A 25190-nucleotide genomic window follows, 5' to 3' on the forward strand; every position below is an offset into this window, starting at 1 on the left:
AGTTTGACGGATTGAATCTGAGTATTTAAAAAGTCATTATCTGCAGCAAATAAACATTCGAGATCCTGATCCTTTTTCATCCGTTTGGTTGGTTTAAAGAATTCTTTCATGAGCCATTAAAATTTTTGAAGTTATTATAAGGAAACAACGAATCAAGGTATAATGATATAAATAGTACATATTTTGGTTCTTCATTAAAAGTATCAGAATGATGCTTGAAAAAAGAAACTTGGAGTTGCAGAGCAAAGAAACAAACATGGATAATTTCCCATTTCCGATGCAGTGGAATTTTCCAGTCCCACTGATGCAAGACTGCTCCAGACATAGCTTTTGTACTTTGAGTGCTTGTTTCTCTGTGTGTGAACACTGTCCAGCCCACCCCACAAGAAAGTGGTTATGTAAATGGATGGATGGATGAATGGCCATTTTTACAAGTCTAATAAAGGAAAAAGCTACATTTAAAATGACAACAAAAATGCACATTACACTTAAATTAAAAGTTTATTGTGATAAACTGTGCAATACAAGCACGTGGTTGAGGCAGTAACTGAGGACACAATGTGACTAAAACAGTAAAATCTCACACATTGTCTGTGAGATACAGTTTGTTAATACTGAGTGGTTGTTGGAGCAGAAATCCTCAGAACCTGCAGCAAACTCCACAGATACCGGGGTTGCAATACTTTGCAAAACTCCTGATTTTCCGGTGCTATGAAATTATAGGAATGGGAAATTCCTGAGGAACGAGAAAATCTGTACTTTTCTCAGTCAGCATGAACTTTGACCTTTTCTTCGGGTGTTTAACTATATGGGTTTTCCCTTTCCTATTGATGCAAGCCTGTTCCCGGCAGTAGCTGCTGTACTCTAAATGACGAGGCAGCAGTGGAGCAAATGAGTATAAATACCAGCACCTTTTCCCTCAGTCAACCATCACAAAGGAGCTGACAAGAGTCAACGAGAGAGTCAAAGGATCTGACCACCTTAAACCACTCAAACCTCCTGAAGATGAAGACGTTCAGCGTTGCAGTTGCAGTTGCCGTTGCACTCATGTGTATTTGCATTCAGCAGAGCTCTGCCACATTTGCTGAGGTAACAGACTGCGTTAAATTCATGTAATGTGCTTTTTCTGCATCAATTTGTTGTGAAGATGCTAAGATCTGTTTTCTTTCTCTACAGATACGAGAACTGCAAGAGCTACAAGAGGCTGTGAGCAATGACAGTCCAGCTGCTGAACATCAGGAGGTATCAGCTGACTCATGGATGGTGAGTTTACTTCAATAAATGAATGAAGACAGTAATTGTGAGATCTCTCAAATGTAGGAAGATGTTTAAAATAAACTTTGCACTCACAGCTTCACGTAAAAATAGAGAGAATAAAGTGACTTGCAGCTGAAGATAAACTCTCTGCTCTTCTCCTCTTTCACACAGATGCCGTACCACAGACAGAAGCGTGGCATGAAGTGTCGCTTTTGCTGCGGCTGCTGCAATGCTGGTGTCTGTGGATTGTGCTGCAGATTCTGAGAATATCTACCTGCGATTATCACAACAACCACTAAATATTGACTGTTATACATGAAATGATTTGACTGCTCAGCATTTGTTAAAGTCTGACAGTGTTTCTTCATTCGGTCATCCTGCTGTAACAGTGAACAGTGTTCCAAGCATTTGGAACTACAGTATGTTATTATATTAAAAAGTTCAGAGTCACTATACTACAACATGTGCTGTTTTTTTCTGTTTCTGTCTGACAAGAATAAAACTTTAATGGAAACCAGTGACATGAAGCTCCTGATGTACAGTTTTTGTGCCGATGTCAGTTAAGAGTTGTGGCCTCATACTCTTGCCCATGTCATATGTGGTACGACCTGTTAATAGAGCCAAGTCATTGATAGCAAAAGTAAAGTGAGCATATTTTCCCATATTTGTAATTATATGAGTAGGGAGCATCTCATCATCATTCAATTTTACCACTAATTATGACAAAAATGCAGTAATGTACAATAGCTTTGAGCTGATGGACTGGTTCATTGGTTATTTGAAAGTTAAACCAAGCATACTTTTTTTAAAGAATGTAGAAGTGTTAGATAATGTTTCCTAGAAACACTTTCTATACAAATTCATTCATAAATGTTTTAGACAATCTTTTCTTGACAACTTTTCACTGAATTTATTTGGAGGTGTTTTCACGGTGTGCATATGAAGTTTCTATGCTGCATGATTAATGCAGGAATCCCTCACACAGAAGAAAAAGAGAGAATAGAAAGATTTGCGTACAGCAGAAATGTGATACTGGACATAATAATAGAAAACATCTCAACAATACTGAGAGACGTTGCACTGTGGTGAAACTGTAAAGTAGGTGTAACACTGTGTAATGCTGTTTCAGATAATATCTGTACTGTATGTGCGCTGCATCAGTTCTGCAGAACATTTAAGCAAAAATATTTCACGACACTTCATAAAAAGCTAGAGTAGCTGTATCATGTGGATGTAGCGTATCACAAGCAGGCTCAAAGCCAGTACAACCAAACGTGATCAAACGTCAGGCCAAGCTGGAACTGATTCCTATCTTCTGTAACTTCTACAACACTGTCCAATAGAGACACATGAATGAAATGCAGTGTCATTAAAAACACTGATGATTTTTTTTCATATTCTTCATGTAATTTAAAAAATGTAATATATTTACATCTGAATAAACTTTTAGGCCCTACGCTGACTGATTGATGCAGAATTCCCGTTGGACTGTTCCCATCACGACCCAGGTGATCAGTCTCTCGATAGCTTTTCCTCTGGTTCCTGCTCCCTGCTGACACTCCTAGCTCTAGCCACGTTCTCCATTCCATCTCTTTAAACAAATTCTTATAAATAGTTTAACCATGTGCATTGAATCTGCGTTTGGGTCTAAGCCTTCTATGGAGGGAATATATCTACACAGTGACATCCATTCAATTTTAAATTCAATTCAATTTTATTTATAGAGCGCCAAATCACAGTAATCGTCACCTCAAGGTGCTTTATATTGTAAGGTAAACTTACAAAGAAAAACCCAACAATCAAATGACCCCCTATGAGCAAGCACTTTGGCAACAGTGGGAAGGAAAAACTCCCTTTTAACAGGAAGAAACCTCCAGCAGAACCAGGCTCAGGGAGGGGCGGCCATCTGCTGCAACCGGTTGGGGGTGCGGGGAGGAAAACAGGATAAAAGACATTCTGTGGAAGAGAGACAGAGGTTAACAACAAGTACAATTCAGTGCAGAGAGGTCTATTAACACATAGTGGGTGAAGAAGAAACACCCAGTGCATCATGGGAATCCCCCAGCAGCCTACGCCTAATGCTGGACATACACTGTGTGGCCCATTTTGAGCCGATTTTTCAGTCATGCGACCGTTTTGGGGATCGGCCCGAGTTTGGCCTTAATCGTGTGTTGTGCATCGTATACATGGGGTAACGTGAAGTGATTAACACCTCACGACCAGCTCCCGATCATCAGTCGTTTGGTCGTAAGAAAATCAAACCTGTTTGAAATCCTGTTGGCCGTCGTGAGGGTGTCAACGCAACGTCTCACACTGCGCACGCGCAAACACAGAGATGAAAACGAAAAGACAGAACAGCACGGCAGTGCAGCGTGTGATCCGGACACAAGCGATGGAGGCACAACTTGTAGAACTGCCAAGCTCATCCGAGCCTTTTCGATGTGGCCTCACAAAATTATCGCGACCACAACAACCGTGAAAATAGTGTAAAATTTTGTGTTATAACCTTCATGCTAAGGACACACAGTGTGAGCACTCAGGTCGCACAGAGCATCGGGCCATATAGTGTGAGACTCTGCATCGTGACCTACGAACTTCTAAACCCTGCGACTCAATCGGACAGCTTGAACAGGAGCTGACTGAAAAAATTACACAGTGTATGCCCAGCTTATTGCAGCAAAACCAAGGGAGGATTCAGGGTCACCTGAGTAGGCCATCAGCCTACTAAAAGGATACAGAAAAAACCCGTTGAAATAGTGTTAGTTGTCATCACTGGTGCTGGTGGACTCATTTGAACACCTCCGAAATTTGCAAACACGCAAGTATTCCTATTCTTCCTCCAAATCCTCTCGGGACCTTTTCCTCGAGCCTCCAGTTTCATGGTTGTCAGGCTCTTCATGTGCGTCTTCAAAAAGTTCATCACTACTGCTCTCAGAGTGATCATACACATTTGAGCTGTTCCCCGAATCAGAGTTTGCGAGCCTGGATTTTTTGCTATTAGGCTCTTCTTCATCTCCATCTTCCTTTCTGGACCTTTTCGTGGCTCCAACAGGCAGCGGTACCTCATCAGCAATATTACCAAGATGAGGACGGCCCTCGCTATCAGTGTCACAGGCAGAGATGAAGTCAGTGTCATCATCAGAAGACTCCTCGCTCCATCTGATTCTTTTGTTTGGTTCCGCATCTTTCACATCCATCTCTCTAGACCGCTTCCTGGATACACCTGGCTGAGGATCCTCTTCTGGGATGTACGGGTGAACATCCTCACAGTCTTCAAATGCCTCATCAGAATCGTCATTTTCAATGCCGACAACAACAACAGCATTATGATCATCATGCAGTTCATTGTTGTCAACATTGGCATTATTGTCTCTCCCATTAATATTTTGATTGTTTACATTGTTGACATTGCCGTCATTGACATTGTGAAAGTCAATGTATAAGACATCATATTGATCCTCTAATTCATCTAATTGCTCAATCAGTCTCCAAAAAAAGATATCATAGAGAAAAACACAAAGACGGTCCACTAAACCCCAGATTCCACCAATAGGTTCATAAGCTGGCTCCTGATCTCCTCCTGGAAACATTTCTGGGTTAACCTGTCGGCCTGCAAGATCATTTTATCTTTTAATTAGCATTCATAAATATCTGCTGAAAATCAGTTTTTTATCAATTTCAAGACTGAGTACATGTGCTTACCATTATGGTTATTTTGTGATCGATCTCCGCCTCCATTCATTTTGACTACAAGGAACAGAAAACAACAATGATCACTAAACCTCAACTCAGAATGTTCAGCGAATTTGCTTTTTTCGTGATAACTTTAGGCTACGTCCACACGTCCACGGGCATTTTTGTAAACGGAAGTTTTCCTTTTTCGTTTAAAAAAAATCCCGTCCACATGTGCAGTTTTAAAAAAATATCTCCTTCCACATGTAAACCCTAAAAACAAAGTCAGGAACATGCCAAATCCTAACCGTGTAGAAATGTTGGCCAATCAGAAGTCTAGAAGCCTGGGACCTCACAAAACCTTACGTATTTCAGAAAGGTTTTTGTCTTTTTCTGGAAAGGCAGCTAATGTTGTGTTACTTTCAAGTGCCTTCATCATTTCAAATGTTAATAACTAAAGACAGCATTTTGGCTGGTATAGACTCACAACTTTGGAATGGACAAAATGCATATAGCATACATGAATGTCATTTTTTAAAATTACATTTATTGCAAACCGACGTCAGGATTTGGGTTGTGAGAGCGTCTGTGTTGAATGATGCTCACCCTGATGCCTCTGTCTTTCTAAATGGAGGGACAGTAACTGCGTGTGTTTATGTAAGCGTGTAAAAACTGCAGATACTAAGATAAACAGCAGAGCTTCTGTCACTCTAAGATATGATTAAGAACATTTTCTAATTTATGTATAATTTGTCAAATATTACAACAGCTGACAAATAGTTAAGTCTTCATTTGTTTTCCTGAATAATAGATCCACATCAACCTCTCTATGATGTAAAATATAGTCTAGATTTGCACAATGTAAAGTACATAAATACTGTCCTGGCAGGCAGGAAAATCAGGTTTTATATTTAAGTAAATGATCTTAAGTCTATAAAATGAAATTTGAGCTTACTTTAGTTCTTGGTAAATTACAGAGCAGTTAATCCTCAGGGAAATGTAGAAATTTCACTAAATAGTCGTCTTCTTTCATACGGTTGCAGTGTCTCTTCAGTTTTGTTTTCATATGCTGATGTTTTCATTCAAAACATGTTTAAATGCTGTGATGTCATTTTGTCATTTTGGCATCATAGACTGCAGAATGTACATAGATACTTTTTACGTCAAGTTGTTTGCACAGATTTTGATATCTTTTATATGGAGACAAAAAATACTTAAGACAGAAGTGAATCTAAAAAACTAAAGCAGTCAATGTGTTTTGTTTTTTTTATTCTAATAATTACTGTAAAGTTCTACTCTAAGAGATTCATCTTGGCCTTCATGCAGGATTAAAGCTCAATGATTAGTACACACACAAAATATAATACATTTCTTTATGATTGTTAGGCAAAAACAAAGAGAACCCAAAGCTATCAAAACATATATCCACAGTCTTATTCTTGCTCTGCTCCCTAATTTTCCCCTGGAGGCATCACTATGGCAACAAAACAACATGCATTAAATGACGTTCCAAACAACAACAACCAAACTGTTTTCAGTGCTTAATATTTAACATGTCTTCATTATAAACTGTATTTGTACAAATCAGTGATGTTGATGTGCACAACCTGGGATTCAGACATCGGAGGGTTAATCCAAAAATTAGGTTTACATTTTTGTTCATGACAGTGCAGATTTCTGACGTTTTGTGTACTTTAAGCATTTAACAATTTGATTATTTTCTAACATAAAAACAGTGTGAAACTCAAGTTACACCTGTGTTTGTAAATGAACTGCCCCATGTTGTGTAGCTTTCTGGATTTTATACTTATTGGGCTACATGTTTATTTATTATACAGGCTATACAGTACATAACATCAAAACTCACATGTTTTATGTAACTAAAGTGTTTAATTATGTGGGCTACAGACAATAATCAAGTTATGGACTGAAAAATGTGTATATTTACTGCATTTGAATCATTTTAACCATATGTAACCACCTGCGTATGTGTTTGAAATAAAAATAGAATATTTTGGAGAGTCTCCCCTCAAAGTCAGAACACTTTGGTGTTCGGTTAAATTGTGATTTTGAATCAGTTACAGGGGTTACTGTGATCATGAATGCTTTTCTCTCTATGTGTTAACACTGTCCAGGATATACCCTTCCTGTAGCCGTATGGCAGCTTTGGTGGATGGACGGATGGATGCATAGCAGTCAGTTTTACAAATGTAACAAAGGAAAAATCGACATTTAAAATGACAACAAAAATCCACATTATATCTAAATGACCATAAAGTTTATTGTGATAAACTGTGTAATACAAGCATGTAGTTGATGCAGTAACTGGGGACACAATGTTACTAAAACAGTATAATCTCAGAAAATTGTCTCTGGCATACAGTTTGTTAATACTGAGTGGTTGTTGGAGCAGGAATCCTCAGAACCTGCAGCAAACTCCACAGGTACCGGGGTTGCAATACTTTGCAAAACTCCTGATTTTCCTATGCTATGAAATTCTGGGAATGGGAAATTCCTGAGGACCGAGAAAATCTGCACTTTTCTCAGTCGGCATGAACTTTGACCTTATCTTCGGATATTTAACTATGTGGGTTTTCCCTGTCCTATTGATGCAAGCCTGTTCCCGGCAGTAGCTGCTGTACTCTAAATGACGAGGCAGCAGTGGAGCAAATGAGTATAAATACCAGCACCTTTTCCCTCAGTCAACCATCACAAAGGAGCTGACAAGAGTCAACGAGAGAGTCAAAGGATCTGACCACCTTAAACCACTCAAACCTCCTGAAGATGAAGACGTTCAGCATTGCAGTTGCAGTGGCCGTTGCACTCATGTGTATTTGCATTCAGCAGAGCTCTGCCACATTTGCTGAGGTTACAGACTGTGTTAAATTCATGTAATGTGCTTCTTCTGCATCAATTTGTTGTGAAGATGCTAAGATCTGTTTTCTTTCTCTACAGATACGAGAATTACAAGAGCTACAAGAGGCTGTGAGCAATGACAGTCCAGCTGCTGAACATCAGGAGGTATCAGCTGACTCATGGATGGTGAGTTTAATTCAATAAATGAATGAAGACAGTAATTGTGAGATCTCTCAAATGCAGGAAGATGTTTAAAATAAACTGTGCACTCACAGCTTTACATAAAATTAGAAACAATGAAGTGACTTGCAGCTGAAGATAAACTCTCTGCTCTTCTCCTCTTTCACACAGATGCCGTACCACAGACAGAAGCGTGGCATGAAGTGTCGCTTTTGCTGCGGCTGCTGCAATGCTGGTGTCTGTGGATTGTGCTGCAGATTCTGAGAATATCTACCTGCGATTATCACATCAACCACTAAATATTGACTGTTATACATGAAATGATTTGACTGCTCAGCATTTGTTAAAGTCTGACAGTGTTTCTTCATCTGGTCATCCTGCTGTAACAGTGAACAGTGTACCAACCATTTGGAACTACAGTATGTTATTATATTAAAAGGTTCAGAGTCACTATACTGCAACATGTGCTGTCTGTTTCTGTTTCTGTCTGACAAGAATAAAACATTAATGGAAACCAGTGACATGAAGCTCCTGATGTACAGTTTTTGTGCCGATGTCAGTTAAGAGTTGTGGCCTCATACTCTTGCCCATATAGTATTTGGTATAACCTGTTAATAGAGCCAAGCCATTGATAGCAAAAGTAAAGTGAGCAGCTTTACAGTAACTGTCAAAAAATGTCAAAAAAATTATTACTAGTGCTCTTTCATAAAGTGATCATGAAGATATCCTTTGGTGTTTTTCAAAACTGATGTTGTTTCATGAAGTTTTTCACAATTTTTTCACTATTTCACCATTTTCATGAAAAACTAAGGTTTTACACTCACAGCATTATTCAGCTTTCTATAGATATGTTACTCAAGACGATAATATTTTTGAATACGAGGACAGAACCACAATGAGTTTTACATCTGGTGGAATTTTCCCATATTCATGATTATATGAGTACGGAGCATCTCATCATCATTCAATTTTACCACTAATTATTACAAAAATGCAGTAATGTACAATAGCTTTGAGCTGATGGACTGATTCATTGGTTATTTGAAAGTTAACCTAAGCATACTTTTTTTAAAGAATGTAGAAGTGTTAGATGCTGTTTACTCAAAACACTTTCTATACAAGTTCATTCATAAATGTTTTAGACAACCTTATGTTATCTATGCCATTAAAACACTGTGTATGTAGATCTATGTTATAGTTAAGTTTAAAGTCTTGTGACATCATTAAGTCTCCCAGTAATTTACATCAGTGTGAATCATGGATCAATCTTCACTATTTTTGTTATTTCTACCAGTTTTTATCCTACTGTGACATGTATTATTGTAAGGTCTTTACCTCACTGTTGTCATCATTTGGCGCTACATAAATAAACTGAATTGAACAGAATGTGAAAATGTTATATTGAAAAAGTCTCTTTTGTACAGTGTTTCAAAATGATATACAATGTTTTATAGTGACATGCAAATCATTTATGCTTATTCATGTTCATAATAATGCATTACTATGGGCAATGGAGAATTTCCAGTTCCTCAGAAATTTCCACTCCCCGGGGTCACATGGTTAGCACTGTTGCCGCACAGCAAGAAGGTCCTGAGTTCAATTCCACCATCAGGCCGGGGTCTTTCTGTGTGGAGTTTGCATGTTCTCCCTGTGTTTGCGTGGGTTCCCTCCGGGTACTCCGGCTTCCTCCCACCGTCCAAAGACATGCAGCTTGTGGGGATAGGTTAATTGGATAATCCAAATTGCCACGAGGTGTGAGTGTGTGAGTGAATGTGAGTGTGAATGGTTGTCTGTCCCTGTGTGTTGGCCCTGCGACAGACTAGCGACCTGTCCAGGGTGTACCCCGCCGCTCGCCCTATGACAGCTGGGATAGGCTCCAGCACCCCCCGCGACCCTGAAAAGGATAAGCGGAAGTGAATGGATGGATGGATGGATGGGGTCACATAGGAATTATGGAAAAGTTAAGGATGTTGCAAGCTTGTTCCTGAAATCAGGTAGAGTAAGAGCTGTGAGTGACAAGGCCGCAGGGGCCCAAATCAGTATAAATATCAGCACTTCTGCACACGTTAACCATCAGACAGAAGGACTCAGCTCACAACAATCATCCAGACCAGGAGAAAGAGTCGAACTTGAGCCTCTCAAAGCCTCCTAAGATGAAGACGTTCAGTGTTGCAGTTGCAGTGGCCGTCGTGCTCACATTCATTTGTGTCCAGCAGAGCTCTGCTGTCCCAGTCACTGAAGTAAGAACTTGACTTTAACCAGTGTATTAGCTTACAAGCTGCAAATGTTTGTTTCAATGCTACAATGTGGTTTCTACTGCACTCAATTCATTAACAGGAGCAGGAGCTGGAGGAGCCAATGAGCATGGACTATCCAGCAGCAGCACATGAGCAGATATTAGTGGACTCATGGAAGGTAAGTAACACTAACTGAGTGAATGTGGCCAAATTACTTCAGCTAAATGAAAGTGTTTTTTAGAGCAGGTGAAAATAAAGAGCAGTGATGCTGCTGCAGATGAACTCTGTGCTCATGTCTCTTGTGTTTCCCACAGAAGTTGTATAACACCATACACAGGCCTGGCATCAAGTGTCGCTTTTACTGTGGCTGCTGCACCCCCGGTATCTGTGGAGTTTACTGCAGGTTCTGAGGATTCCTGCTCCCACAACCACTCAATATTAACTTATGAAGCTTTAAAATAGTCAGTTTTAACTGTGTTCATAGGATGAAACATTTTGATTTGGTAAGGTTGTATTGTCTATGTCTTCAATGATGTGACTGTATCAACATATTTAATCACATGTGTGTACTCATTAATCAAGTCTGTCAAATAATAACATTAAACGGTACTTCAGAATAATTCTTTTGCTCTGAAAAACAGATTTTATGACAGTGCAGCTGATAAAGAGCAGCTTTAAGTTCAACAGTAGTTAGACTAAACACGAAGTAGAACATTACTTCAAGTTACATTTTTACATGGATGGCCTATAATTTGAATTATGTAGCACTACATAACATTTTATATAAATATAATATAGACAGTTCAATCGTTACTCAGTAGTACTTCTCACAGTATAAGGACACAATGGTATATGACAGCAAATGTGCTATGAAGTGTTGATTCATCCACTTTATGCAGCTGTAACTACATTTATATAGATGGCAACAGCTGAAAGCAGTAACCAGCTAAACTGGTTCCTGCCAAGTCTGTATTTGTGCGTCAGCACTTTAGACTTTAGCCTCTCCATGCTTGGGACCTTATATTTATGGCATTGTTGTTTGGGGTTTTTTTGATTTAGAAGTTAATTTATAAATTTAACATGGAAGTCTATGGGGATTGGCTTGTTTTTCAAGCAGAAAAATAGTACCAGCTAGTGGTTTTTGGCAATAACATCTTAGCTTTATTTTTTAGCCCTGGAGTTTGTTTGTTTTTTGTCAAACATTTATATAGACTCATTATGGACATAAATTGAATTTATATATTTATATACACAGGCTCTAATATATCAATAAATTCAAGCTTTTGCAACTAATTCTTGTTTTAAGGATATTTTCTGTACAATCATTCCACCCTGGAAAAACAACAGTTCAAAGAAAGCATTAAAAGCCCAAAGTTACCACGACATTCATGCCCATGATGAGTGCATGTAAACTTTTGACCACATCTTTATTTCCCGTACAGATCTTTTGATCTGATGATGGATTAGACTTTCTCGTTTTGTTTCCATTTGTTGTTCTTAACAAGTTGGTTAACAATTCACAGTGTAGGTTTGGCTGTTATGTAGCTGATCATTTTCAGTGATCATTTATTGGTGTGAAGTGTTCAAACGAAATTTGATCACATTAAGTAATGCATAGGGGGGAGAAGAGGGGGACTACTTTTATCAGGAAAAAGGTAAACAAATCCCAGCTGTGTGATCTCCATTAATGACAACACTGCAAGAAGCTCTTATTTTTCTGCACAGGTACTAAAACACTGCACTCATTACTCCAGTGCTGAAAGCATTACTCCTCAGGGGCTGGAATCTTTTTAAAAATAATGAAATCATCCATCAATTCATCAATATATTCGAGGGGGATTTGTAGCTGCAGTGGTCCTTGCAGCTACTATAAATGAGACCAAAAAATGAAGTAATTATTCCTTATAGTCCTAAAAAAAAAAAACCAGTTAAAAACGCAGAATGTATTCCAGCAGAGCCAATAATCCTACTGTTGTTGTTGACACAGATGTGCTCATTAAGCTAAAGCTAACAGGTCAGAGGGGTCACAGTACATAAGACAGAGTGGAGATAAGGGATTTTGGTTATTGCACAAGATGTTTAGTAAAATTTAAAAGACCCTTTCAACCTTTATCAGAGTAAACACACTGTGCACTCCTGTCATTATTGATTTTGGTATTTCCCTACAATTTATTTCCCTAAACAGATTTACATTATTTAAAGTGGTTGTAATAGAGTGACAAAATTTAAAGATAAGCCATTTGCTCTGTGTTGACAGTTACATGACATTTGATACTGATCTGTTGAAAACTGGATCATATGTCGGCATGTTAGGATCTTTATTATGTGTAATAAATCAATACAGAGTATTACACATTGACATCAAATATATATTCTGTCTCATAAAACCATAATCCCTGCATTCAGTGCAGTTGTCTCAGTGCAGGAAACGGATTCACACAACTGAGGGAAAACTGAGTGATCAGATTAAATTCAGTTTGTATTAGACAGTAGCAAACTACATTATTTAAGCTGCACTGTCCCATAACTGGTCAATACTGAAAGGAAACCCACTCAGTCTAGCATCTTCTTATAAGAAAGTTCCAAGCACTGGACACATTGATTTGAAATAATAATTAGTGTATTAGTAGCATAGTGCAGAATATAGATGGCAAACTGTGTGCTGTATTAAACTGTTGCACTCATGAAAAATTCAATACTATGGCTGAATTAAGGAATTAAGATTATTGAACAAATACTGTTCGCATCAGTGCAAAGTACTGGACATTTTGTTGTTTGGGAATTTCCTATTACAATACCCAGCATCATTTAAGTAGTGTTGCAAGTCTTTCCCAAGAGGGAATAAAGTACTGCCAGTGACAAGGTAACACTGTATAAATAACAGCATGATCAGCAAACAGAACCATTATGCTCAAAAGCGCTGATAGCAGAAACGAAAAAATTCAACTACTCTGACAAGTTAAACTGCTGAAAATGAAAACATTCGCGTTTGCAGTCATCTTGGCTGTCGCACTAACTATTTACATTGAGGGGAACGCTGCCTTCCCATTTACAACAGTGAGTAGCCTGCTTGATGTAAATTAAGATTTATTCCTTTTTATTCAATGCTCATCAGCTCTGTGTGTTTTACTGTGTTTCTGAATGTATGCAACTAATCAACAGGTGGAAGACGTGGAGGAAGAAAAGAGCACCGATGATCCTGCTGCAACGCAAGAAGAGACGTCAGTAGAAACATGGATGGTATGCTGAGTTGATCAAATACTTAAAATAAGTCATGGAGCTTGAGTTCATTCAATTTCTAATCTACAGTGCGTTCAAGTAGCACTTCAAAATACAGCCTACAACCTATCCTGTAATTTTACAGGGCAATTTTTTTAAATTTAGGGTGCATTTTCAGTACCCAAAAAATACTTCAATGAAGCAAAACAAAGGAGTAGCAAACTGAAGTTTTAAAGGATAAAAAGACAAAGAAAATATACATCAAGTGTATTTGAGGAATTAATAACTGAGATATTTTAGAGGAAAGGACAAACGGTGTTGCCCAATCTTACATTGCAATTTTAGGGGAGAGGGCTGTATTACTGTATCATTACCCCAACCACCCTATATTACACTGTAATTACACATTATTTTGGTGTCCACATTGTTGCTAGAAATATGTGCCAGTAAACATTGGATTTAAAGCCACTCACACTAAATAAAAACACAGTAGAATTTCAGTTTCTTCTTTCCTTTAAAACCTCTAGTTGTCACAGCCCTTACGTACTATACCTACACCAGTATCTGGGGAAAATTAAACTCTAGATCAGGAAAATTCAATTCAATTCAGTTTATATAACAACATATCACAGCAACTGTCACCTCAAGATGGTTCATATTGTAAGGTAAAGACGATACAATAAGACATAGAAAACCCAAACAATCAAACAACCCTCTGTGAGAAATCACTTGGCAACAGTGGGAAGCAAAACTCCGTTTTAACAGGAAGAAGCCTCTTTGATGTATTTATTGTTCAGAGGTATTTCAATTTTTTTTTCACAGATGCCGTTTGACATCGGGGAGAATCGCGACACTAGCCCCGTCAGATGCCATCATTGCTGTGACTGCTGCCTGCTCAGTGGCTGTGGCATATGTTGCCAGTGAGGCTCAGATTTGAGTAGCTTCCATCAAAAGCAGCTTTACTTTCTCATCTTCAGCTAAAAATATGATGTATGTATTTATCCATGCTGTATTTACTATTATGTACAATAAACAACTGTGATGATCAGAAAGAGGGAGTGTCTAAGGACAAATAACAGAGGCGGCTACATTTTCCGCGGGTGGTCTGCTGTCCAAGTGCAAACCAGGCTCAGCTCTGCAGTGGTTCACTTATTATCCAGTACAGAACATGGAGGTATGGCATCCAGCCATGGTGGTGTGCATGCTATTGTGTTACTTTCAGCATGGCTGGATCGTGCCTCACTGTTATAATGACCACAAAGGTCAAATAAATGATGCGGTGTTAAACCGGTGTAGAAATAATTAGGGAACACACAGACTCAGGCAGTCTATCTGACAGAGTTGTGAATGGATGGAACAATATGCAAAGAAGTCAACAGATTGCAAGTGACATGCAGAACAATGGCAAACCCTGTGGTTGCTGTTTAAGCCTGTGTGATTACAATTTAATTACCCCCAATACACACAGAAGTGCAGATACACAAAGAAAAACACACAGATTTGCTTACACACATGCACAGACTACCAGTCTGGAGCCTGGTGGACTCCTGCTCTGATCCCACCCTCATGCAGCCTTGCAGGGGGCTGAGAGGCATGCCAGGCTTGCCTCACGTCCAGACGGATGCCCGTTGTACGCCCCCATACCGACAAAGCTGCTGCCAAACCACACAAGGAGATAGTAAATGAGTGCACAGGGCTCTGTTCAGCTTCCTTACACACACAGAGACACGCACACACACACCATGTGGTTTATTTTATCTGACTCATACCCACATACACATATGAGGCACAGTGCAGGCAGGTAGCAATTAGGGCCCTGTTCATCGGTAAATGCAGTACACTACGTCTATAAATCTTTTAAACTAGTGATATTTAAGTGTGTAAACTAAACTTCTCGGGTGGTAAGATGAGGAAATCACACAGTGCTGCTTTTTGTTGGTGATTTGATTGGCAGGGGATGGCATTTAGCCAGAAAAATAATAATAATCACACAAAAGAAAGTCACTTTAGATCTTTAAGACAAACACAACTGGAACAAAGAGCTTTATGTAGCACATAATTACTGGACTACAAACTCTTGACCTGATGGCGGCACTTGTTGAAATGTCTGGAAATAAACATAGGCATCACAATTCAAAGGGGATGCCAGCCCATCTGATAGTAAATGTAATTTACAAATAGTCAGTAATTGTTATTTGAAGGTTATTGACCTTCCCGTGATGTCAGAAAGCCCCACTTTCTGTGTCTGCACTGTCTTGTGTCTGCATTGTTCTGTCTGCTGTTGCACTGGTTTTTTTGCAATTTTTGCACACTTGCACTTTATGCAGTCATGTAGCATGGTCTTGGGGGAACGCTGTCTCGTTTCACTGTGTACTGTACCACTGCATATGGTTGAAATGACAATAAAGCCGCTTGACTTGACTTCAGCAGGGGTTAAAAATATCAATTATGTGCTTTCCATCCAAATTTGGGACTCAAATTTTACTCCGTAGTTAAGCGAATGCTAAATATTTACAAGCTTGTTTCTTTATAGGAAAGAAATTGCAAGCAAGATGTTTTAAAAAAAAATGGATATCTAACACTGTGGGATAGGGACTTCAAAAAAGGTCCCTTGTGACTGGATCTACAGGGAAAAATGTCATTTGACAGCAGTTGTTTCAGACTCTTAACTGACAAATCAGTTATCACTTTCTCCAGTTAATCACTTAAACCAGCAAAGAGCAGAGTGTCACCCAGTGACTCCACCGCAGGTCACGCTCGACAGCAAAGGCACGCACACACGCACGCTCAATCTGGGCTGGAAATGTCTGCGATGAGGTCAAGACCTCCCCTATAGCTGAGTTGATTAAACACGTTTCTACAACCCACACACTTCCCAATAAAATTCGCTGTGCTGAAGATGATAACTGTGCTGCGCTCACTGGGGGCATCACTGGCTCCAGTCTTCCCAAAGAGCCCAGCCCAGGGACTTACCCTCAACACCCTGCTTCAGCGGCTCCACTTCCACCTACTCACCACGGGCCTTAAGGGAGCAATCAACCTGGCTTCTTATTAGAAGGATAACAACCGTTTGCACGTGTGTGTATATGTATGAATGAATATTCCTTCCACAGACCCTCCAAGTGGAGCCAAAGGTTGCTTCTGAAGCATGCTACTGCATAATCCATCCCTGAATCAAGGAGGGGTTGGGGATAAACATTCCTGGACAATGAGAGCCTGCTTTACCCCCTGCTGTATTCATACCCACTTAAAATCTGCTTACCCACAATGCAATACCTGGCTTAAGCGAATAGCCCCCCAGGAAGGAATGCAGTGCCACTACAGAACAACATATCCCTACACGTAGAAGCCACTAGTGTCAGCTATGGCTCACATAAAGCCCCTCTGGGCTCTGACTGAGTACATTATATCCCATTCAACTGGTCTTAATATACTTTAATAAGACCTGTTTTTGATTAATTCTCCCTTGAAACCAGTAGTAACGCAGCTACTAGGCAGTGGGCACATATAAAAATTGAATGAATGGAGCAGGGCTGCCAGAGAGTCAGAAGAGGGAAAATAGGAATCCTTGTGGATTTGTCCTCACCAGCTGGCTCTTGAGTCCAATATAATGGTTGTGCCCATGGCTCTCAAAGCACCAGTTAGAGGAAATGTTTGCCCAGCCTGTAATGCGTTTAAGGTGTGCAGTATGATTCATTTCAGGTCATAAAGCCCTTGCGTGTCACATCCTGAGTGGTATGAGCGAGTTGCTCTGCCTATGACTGAGCAGGGACAATGGCTTTGTGTTGCATTTGAATCCCAGTGTAAAAGAACCAGCTAGGTATTCCAGAAGAACGCGGGGTTGAATCGGCCAGGAAAAACAATAGTTACGGCACCCTTAGGAATCGCCACGCCGGGTAGGTATAGAAATGCCTGTCTGCTCCATGTAATGGATGGTGATAAAAACGTCCCATGTTCTCTTCTGCACCTGCTGCAATGAAGCTCAACTGAAACACTACCAGCGCAAGTGACTCATAAATATCCCCATTTGTCATCCAGAAATTTAAACAAAAATATATGTGTGTCAAAGCATGGCAATATTAATGCACAAGGTGAGCATTATGACAAAGGGCCTACGTTTCCTGTCCCGCAGGTGAGGCCGACATAACGGGGCTACACGACTGCGATCATCCACGCAGGCTTAACCGGTGCACCGCTACTCCAACTCTGAATCTTTTTACAGTTTCCCATTTTGAATGTTTCTGCAGCAAAGCAAATGACTGTCACAGACAATTAGCTTTTATTGAAGACTGTATTTATTCTAGGGATTAATGTGTTCCTTAGCAACTCCAAATGAAGCGAGTTCCTGCTTTGAGAGTTGACTTTGGATTGCATTGTTGCAATTAGGAGCGAGTTTAGTAATAAAAGTCACCCATTAATGCCACCATTTCGCAGCCTTGTACACATCATGATGTCTAACATATGGCAAACTTGTTCAAAATATTAAGATCTGCTTGTCCTTTGACACCAGTATGTTCCTACTCAGTGCTGTTTCAGCCCGTGCCAAACACCATGGCTAACCCACCAGAAGATTAATGATTCCAGATTTCCGTCAACTCACAGGGCAAAGCGATGGCTCATTATACAGTTATTAAAAACAGCAAATTATTGCAACATTTATTATCCAGGGCAATCTTATTTGCCCCACCAATGTCATAACTTCCACTTCTGCCATGCACATTGGAACGAATGTGTCACATATGCCACAACTGCTTACTCGCATTAAGCTGCAGCATGTTTAATATAGGGCAGAGGTCTCGGCACCCCTCCTGTTATCCTCCTACTGTCTTGTGAGCCGCATACATGGCCGACAGCAGATACGCTTAAGCGCCATCCCAACCTGCTTTAAAAGCACTGATCTATCCGAATTCAAGCCCACTGGGTCATTTCCTGTTAGTGGTTTCACTTGTTGTGCCTTTGAAGCAGGCTTTAATAATAGGACCCAACAGAACTAATGAAAATGCTCTCTGTCAGATTAAAAGGGAGCTTCAGTCTCAGCCACCTAACCGCATTCAGCACAAACATTAAAAAAATCCGCACAAAGGAAGGCATACACACACTCACACACTTTACAGAAGTGGTTTGCACAGGGAGGACCATTCCTTCTGATGTGTGCATGACTGTTAACCTCCTCAACAACACTGAGAATTGCAGCAATGTCCTTTTTCTCACAGTCACAGAAAAACAAATGAGTGGAAAGGGACAGACCGATATTAAGGAATAACTATAAGAGTTTGATCGCATCGCATCAAATGTGCGATGTGATTCTTTGTACTTTCTTTTTTCCACTGTGGATGCTGCAATGTGTGCTTTAGTGGTGGTCTTGTGCTTAATGAATCCACTTCAGTGGAGTTCCTCTCCCTAAGCTGTAAGGTTTAATCCCCAAGTCTGGAGTAGTGATAGTCTGGCCCGGGAGATGACATCTGTGAATCGTTCATTAACTTGGAACCAGCAACAGATGTCTTTAAAAACAACTTACTCAACATCTATGACATGTTTAATTCCTTTCAAAAATTTATTTCATTTTTGCTTTGTTTCATTTATCATTGGCCCAACTGGTTGTTTATGGCCTCCCTTTTGCCATCTTTAAATAAATCTTTTTAGAAAGTAAAATTTTCCGACAGCTCTAGATGGAGGCCTAAAACTATTTAATACTACTTGTCTGTCAAATAAAGGCTTGCATCTGGGTAAGTTTGTTAGCTAGAGTTAAAGTTAGCTACCTTTAGACGTGCATTAAATTACATATAAGGTATTAAAGGCCATGGGTTGGCCATTGATGTTATTCCCCCCCAAAATTTGGCTGCTTCCAAAAGCCCAAATAACAAGACAGAAAATGTGGATTTTTAAAAAAAAAACTAAAGGAAAGATCTCAATGGGAAAAAATCATGCTAGAAATCTATACTGATACAGACTGGGTAATGTCTTTGGAACAAAAGGATGCCACACTGTTTGCTCGAAATGAAAATAATCAAACTACAGAGTGCAGATTTGAAGGTCGCTCTTAAAATCAGAGTGAAAAAATGATGAGGCAGGTTAGTCTATTATACTGGAATTTCACTGCAGCAACTCACTAGTTTGTATGGCTCCCTAATGTTCTTGTACACATGCCTGACAACATCAGGGCATGCTCCTAATGTAACGACAGTTTCCTGGAAGATCTACTCCCAGATCTGGAACAGGCTTAGTGAGCCCTATCAGTGACCCGGCAGCACCTGATCTGGATCCTCTTTGTGAACTTAACATGCTAGCCAAAAATTATTTCTTTGCTATAGCCATACAGGGCTTATTGAAACATTGCTGACATTTTGTATTGCGTTTGATTAAATGTTTCTATTCTCATTGTTCTAATGTCATGGTAACTAAAATAACCAAATGTGTTAGCTATTCTTTTGACTTGATAACCTTTTACTACATGTCGGTTTTGCGGCTCCACTGTTAAGCTGTGAAAAGCCTCCTGGGTAAAGTCTGCCGTGCCACTTGGAACACCTGTGAAAGATGTTCAGGCACTTAAAGCTGCATATTTGGCCTTAAGATAGACATGGAGCCCATAAACTGAGGGGTATTTCAACACTGACAGGCTCCCTGTGGAAATATCATTTGTGATTTCAGGGGGGGTTAACCAGAGCAGGAAGACTGTGGTCTCTTTCTCCCAGGATGATATATATATGTGACACAGCGCGATTCATCTGCTACTGGCCATCCATAAGCTGTCTGGCAGATTTGAATTTTTTTTCTTTCCTTCATTTTTTGGGATGGTGATTATGCAGCGTGGACCTCGGGTTAAATTAGCCATGACTTGCATTAGAACATCCTCTCTTCACCCATATACCAGATAGATTTAGCATATAGCTAAATTTCTCTGTGATTATTTAATGTTTTGAAGATCACAGAAGTAAGTGCGACGTGTATCACTTAATTTGGTGATTGATTGTGTGTGTCGCATGACAAAAGACACAGCCAAACGCAAGTTGTTAGGAAATTATAGTGTAATGCTGGAGATGGATGAGCCACCAATGACATCCGCTGGTTTTGTAGCTTTCACGAGGCTACGTCATAGTGAATTACAAACCCTTAACGGTGCTGTCATGCCGTTAAGGCCTAGTCGACCATATCCAATCCTTTGGCTGGAGATACCACTTGTCTCATGCAGTACGACATGACGGATTTCACAAATGTTTTTGAAATCACTCGATGGTACTCGGGGAAAAAAAAAGACAAGAAAACTACAGTTTCAGAGTTTAGCCACATATATTATAGCCACAGACAATAATGAAAGGCTTCATCATACAGTCACATGAAATGTTTTTTAATAAAACACAATGTACACATATGCAGTCCTATGACCATACATTTGCTGGATCCTAATCAATAAACCTAGAATATGTCAAAGCATAGTTTTATTAGTCTGTTTTTTTTTCTTCTTTAAAACATCAAAATCAGTAGATGAGGTCAAATGAAAGGAATACAACACCTGCGTGACAGACGAGAAAGCGTTTCCACTTGTTAAAGATATGCACTGTTATAAGGAACGCAAAGAATATTTCAGCATATAAGAGTAACAGTATGAGGCAAAAAATTCTCACGGAACCAAAAAAAAGTACAAAACAGAATTAATAAATAAATCAAATATATACCATATAAATGAAATAGCTATATGGTGGCTATGTTTATTATTTGTTTTTAATCATTTTAATCTGTAGCTTGTATTACAACCTTTTTTTCTCTAAAACATTTAGAACGATGAACGAGTCAATACTGAAAATACAGTAATAAGCTTTCAATATTAGATCAACTATGTACACGAGTCTGTTGCCATGCTAGTTGAACAACTAAATTTATTCTTTTCTTCTTCTTCTTTTTTAGTTTTTTAACCACACTATACAGTTAGAGCATAAAGCGGTCTGAACGTAAACAGTTTGTGCTGAGAATAAAATACTTTGCAACTATGCATGGTAATTTCTTTTAATATTACTCTCAAAAATGTACATAACATAAAGGCCACAATGGGAACACTTGTCTCCATGAATAAGGAAGGTAAGGATAGCTTTGACATAAATATAGGGAACAAAAAAATAGTCTCTCTCTCAGGTCAAGATGCCATTTTCTTGTCCATCAGCATCGTTTTGCTTCCTCGAGCGTATTTTTAAATCTCTCCCGAACAGTTTATGTCGCCAACTCCCTCACAACCTCACCGTCCCCTTCCTGGCTCCTCCGCGGTACCTCTGGTGGCTCCTCCGTCTTCCGTCACCCCAGACGTTGAATGACATTGTTAATGACGATGAAATGAGTTCAGTAATGTCAACTGTAAAGATCCACAAGGTAACAAGGCTGGGAGAACAGAGTCACCTGGCTGGTCACTGCAGCTCGGGGAGAATTAGCAGGAGGCAGAGGCATGAAAGCATGTGTTTGGTGTGGTTGTGGTTTAGTGTTGTACTTATATCACACATTATATGCTGTATATTGTTGGACTGGCAGATTTATGAGTCCTGGTTGGCAGGGCGAAGGTGGGATAGGGCTGGGCAGCAGGACGGGAGGTGGCGGGGTTCGTGATAGTCGTCAATCAGAATATAGGTGCAGCAGCGGCTAGCAGCTTTGCGTTGGTTCTTTGTTCACTGGGTAGTTTCAGTCCTCACTGGCTGGAGCGTTTAGAGGCCAAGTGGTCACTGTGCTGGTTCTGAGCTCGAAACCGCAGCCTCTGCTTGTTCTTCTTCTTTGGCTCTTTGGATCGATGCTTTCCTGAACCACCTGAGCAGAAACAAGAGAGAGAAAAGATTTTTCATTTTAATCATTACCGTCAGGTGTGAGATTCTCTGAGTGAGAGCGATTTTGTATTCCACACTGCCTCATGTCGAACTCGTTCTCTTCTTTTGCCTAAGGTTGGCAGGTCATTTCAGTTCATTTTATTATTATTAATCTCTGGCTCTCTTCCACAATGTGTATTTTCTCTCGTGTTTGTTGACAATTGGCTTGTGACCTTAAAAAGGTACGTATGTGAACTTTTGCCAAAGCCTGCATTATGTAAAAAGTGAGTCCTACGTTAGGAAACATCACAAATGAGGTCTTAGCTTGCTCCAGCCCTCAGAACTGAACCCCAATTTTAAACAAACGTCTGTACAGCCCAACACTTCACCGTCACAGCAATAGAGAGCAGCAATAAGTATGGGAAGTTGCATAACTCTTTTCCAAGTTGGAAAGGTCCCCCAGCCCAAGGTTAATCCATCCCAGGTTTCACTGGGATGGGCAAAGCATGCCGGGAACTGACTTCCTGCTCTCATGGAAGCGTGTGTGGTGAAGGATCTGCACCCAAGGCTCTCTGTGACAGAGAAAACTGGCTACTGAACCACAAGGCAACCAATCTGGCTGCCAAGGCCACAAATAAGATAACGAGGTGTGTGTGCAAGATGTATGTGTGCAGAGGGAGGAGAGGGGAGGCGGGTGAGTGTGAGGGAATTTAGGGGGAAAGAAAATCTAATGGGGGGAAAAGTGGAGTAAGGCTTGGATGATGAGAAAGATATCTGGATCCTGATCTAGAACACAAAGAAACAAGCCACGCTCTGGTTCGCTGACATGGGAAACACAGGAGGAAAGTGCTACAGAAAAACAAGTCTCATATGGTGGCCTTCACCGCTTAATTCGACATCTTATTACAGCAGTTGTTTAAGCTTTTGTCTTGAAAGGAAGGTAACGGTGTGTAAAATGTGGCCCCATCTCTAATTGCCTTCTCATACTGTATGTGCTGGTGTTGCGCTGGCCCTTCAACGCACCCATACAAAAGACTGTTTTCCCGTTCTCAGGGCTGCTCTGTGAGGTAGATTTGAAAATATTCACTCATTTAAGCTGACACGCATGAGAAAGCAAGATATTGCTCTAGTAACAGGGTTTCCCAATGAATAATACAAATGCATGCAAACATCAAACCATCTCTGAGTTATTTCCTGCAATTAATCTAATCTTGTTATTTTCAGTCACTTTGCCAATCTGAAACATGGCAATAAAGTTTCTTGCACACAGCTCCTAGTTAACATCATCCTTTGAAAACAACTTTCACATCTCTTCCATCAAACTCTCATGGCCTTCAATTGAAAAATATTGCCAGGGGACTTTGTACACTTGCTTAGCTGATTCTACTCTAGATTTTCTGCGTGACTTAATGTAGAATAATATTAAAGTAAGTCTGGAGCTCAAAGGCATTTGGCCTATAGGTTCATTTTCCTAATTGCTCTTTAAAGAGGTAATTTTCATTCAAAACAGTGTTGCTAGGTGCCTGATAAACACGGCTTTCAGTACAATCAAGTCAGGATAAATTACATTTGACAGCAATAAAGTACACGGTGCTGCATTAAACTCCTTCAGTAACGGGCAAAGCCCTCGTGGGCCATTCCTTGGACGCAAGGCTGCATTTAAACTGAAAAAGCCTGAATTTACAGCAATTGCTTAAAACAAATAAATATGTGAGAGTTAAGTTAAAAGGCTCTTTTCCTGGCTAGTTCAGGACTGGGCAGGGGATTTGTAATCCAAAGAGTTTTATGCTCACAAAACACACACACTGAAACAAACTCAGCAGCTGCACAAGCAGGCTGACTTATAGAAAATCAAAACAAAAGTTCACAAATTAATAGTTACACTAATTAATTACAACCTGAAATGCCTGTTTAGCACCTCTTCTACATCATGCACTGCTACTATCACAAATTTTATTAAGGAAACCTTCATTTTTTTGTTGTTTTAAATGATTGTGAAGAGAATGAAAATTTGAATTTTCAGTGACAACTAAACTGAGCTACAACCAAAGGCAAAACAGAACCTGCAGTGTAATTCTACATGTAATGCCTAAAGCTAGTCTTCTTAGCATTATTTTTTCCGCTCGCTGTACCCCTGACCACATTTTCACTTGCGCTTCTCTTGAGTGCTTATTGTTGCCTGGTTACAAAAAAACATCTCCTGCCCAGTTTTTCTTCTCCCCCTGCTTGATTTTGATTGGTTAGTGTGAACACTGGCATTGTTCTGAAAGTTAAAGTGTTGGAGCCAACTGAGTAAAGACAGTAAACACACACACAGACAGACAGACACTGATTGCATTTATTTCCCACAAAGAGACCGCTAACTAGCTAAACAATGGGAATGGTAGATACTGCGCTAAATAGGGCTAGAGCTAAAGCTATGTTTGCTTATTACATTCCTGTTGCAAATTAGGAATTTGCCATCCTTAATATCATTATAAAGTTTTACATGATATAAAAATGTCATATCACAATACCAATGATATTAGCAACACCATGCATTTACATTCCCAAGCTGGCACAGCAGCACAAGCCCAGACATGTCTGACAGCGAGAGCCACATGTCAGTCTAGGGAGGAAAAGGGAGGTACTCCAATAAAGCTTTGCAAAATATGCAAGAAAACTGTTCTCGCTAAAGGAGGAAACAACAAATTGTTTTGCCACTTGAGGCACGCCATCAAGTACAACCACGCAGTAAAGGCAAGAGAGCTGGAGATATGCCACCCAGAAGTAAACAACTGGATCCCATATGACATGATGGAAATTACTGACTCGGTTACACGGTGGTAAAGGCGGGCTTTGAGCAAATGGTTAAAAAACTCGGCCCAGGTTAGAGCATCCCAGGTAGGAAATATTTTTTAATTTCGATTTATTACGTGACATTGTGGCAGGTTCCTGAAGAGCTCCATTATTAGATCATATTAGTCCTTGCTATTGTAAACTAAAGAGT

General features: G+C 39.8%; 6 protein-coding genes across 8 annotated transcripts in view; 4 read left to right on the top strand and 2 right to left on the bottom strand.

Moving 5' to 3' along the window:
- The first annotated feature begins 908 nt into the window (after window positions 1-908).
- LOC102793466 (hepcidin-like) lies at window positions 909-1771 on the top strand. Its single transcript, XM_006794853.3, has 3 exons — window positions 909-1089; window positions 1177-1263; window positions 1429-1771. The coding sequence occupies exons 1-3, from the start codon at window positions 1006-1008 to the stop codon at window positions 1519-1521; spliced, it is 264 nt and encodes an 87-aa protein (XP_006794916.3). The 5' UTR covers window positions 909-1005; the 3' UTR covers window positions 1522-1771.
- Window positions 1772-2974: 1203 nt separating this feature from the next.
- On the bottom strand, window positions 2975-6372 carry LOC102793280 (uncharacterized). Its single transcript, XM_035909547.2, has 3 exons — window positions 5885-6372; window positions 4960-5004; window positions 2975-4867 (listed from the first exon to the last, which is right to left on the bottom strand). The coding sequence occupies exons 2-3, from the start codon at window positions 4997-4999 to the stop codon at window positions 4086-4088; spliced, it is 822 nt and encodes a 273-aa protein (XP_035765440.1). The 5' UTR covers window positions 5000-5004; window positions 5885-6372; the 3' UTR covers window positions 2975-4085.
- A 67-nt stretch (window positions 6373-6439) lies between these two features.
- LOC102792983 (hepcidin-like) lies at window positions 6440-8502 on the top strand. The gene is made up of 3 exons (XM_035909529.2): window positions 6440-7797; window positions 7885-7971; window positions 8137-8502. Exons 1-3 carry the CDS (start codon window positions 7714-7716, stop codon window positions 8227-8229), a joined length of 264 nt encoding a protein of 87 aa, XP_035765422.2. The 5' UTR covers window positions 6440-7713; the 3' UTR covers window positions 8230-8502.
- Window positions 8503-10118: 1616 nt separating this feature from the next.
- LOC148100496 (hepcidin-like) lies at window positions 10119-10612 on the top strand. The gene is made up of 3 exons (XM_087847737.1): window positions 10119-10205; window positions 10303-10380; window positions 10517-10612. Exons 1-3 carry the CDS (start codon window positions 10119-10121, stop codon window positions 10610-10612), a joined length of 261 nt encoding a protein of 86 aa, XP_087703863.1.
- A 2510-nt stretch (window positions 10613-13122) lies between these two features.
- LOC102792684 (hepcidin-like) lies at window positions 13123-14461 on the top strand. Its single transcript, XM_006794851.3, has 3 exons — window positions 13123-13259; window positions 13365-13442; window positions 14244-14461. The coding sequence occupies exons 1-3, from the start codon at window positions 13176-13178 to the stop codon at window positions 14343-14345; spliced, it is 264 nt and encodes an 87-aa protein (XP_006794914.1). The 5' UTR covers window positions 13123-13175; the 3' UTR covers window positions 14346-14461.
- A 6235-nt stretch (window positions 14462-20696) lies between these two features.
- The window catches only part of rspo2 (R-spondin 2), a 59221-nt gene continuing 54727 nt past the window's right edge, over window positions 20697-25190 (bottom strand). For all 3 annotated transcript variants that reach the window (XM_087847739.1, XM_087847738.1, XM_035909544.2), the window contains one exon: window positions 20697-22205. In XM_087847739.1, the coding sequence (XP_087703865.1) occupies window positions 22090-22205 (116 nt within the window). In that variant the 3' untranslated portion in view covers window positions 20697-22089. The remainder of the gene's footprint in view (window positions 22206-25190) is intronic.

Source organism: Neolamprologus brichardi, chromosome 11, assembly GCF_056152115.1.
Source record: "Neolamprologus brichardi isolate AB-2024 chromosome 11, ASM5615211v1, whole genome shotgun sequence".
NCBI lineage: Eukaryota > Metazoa > Chordata > Actinopteri > Cichliformes > Cichlidae > Neolamprologus > Neolamprologus brichardi.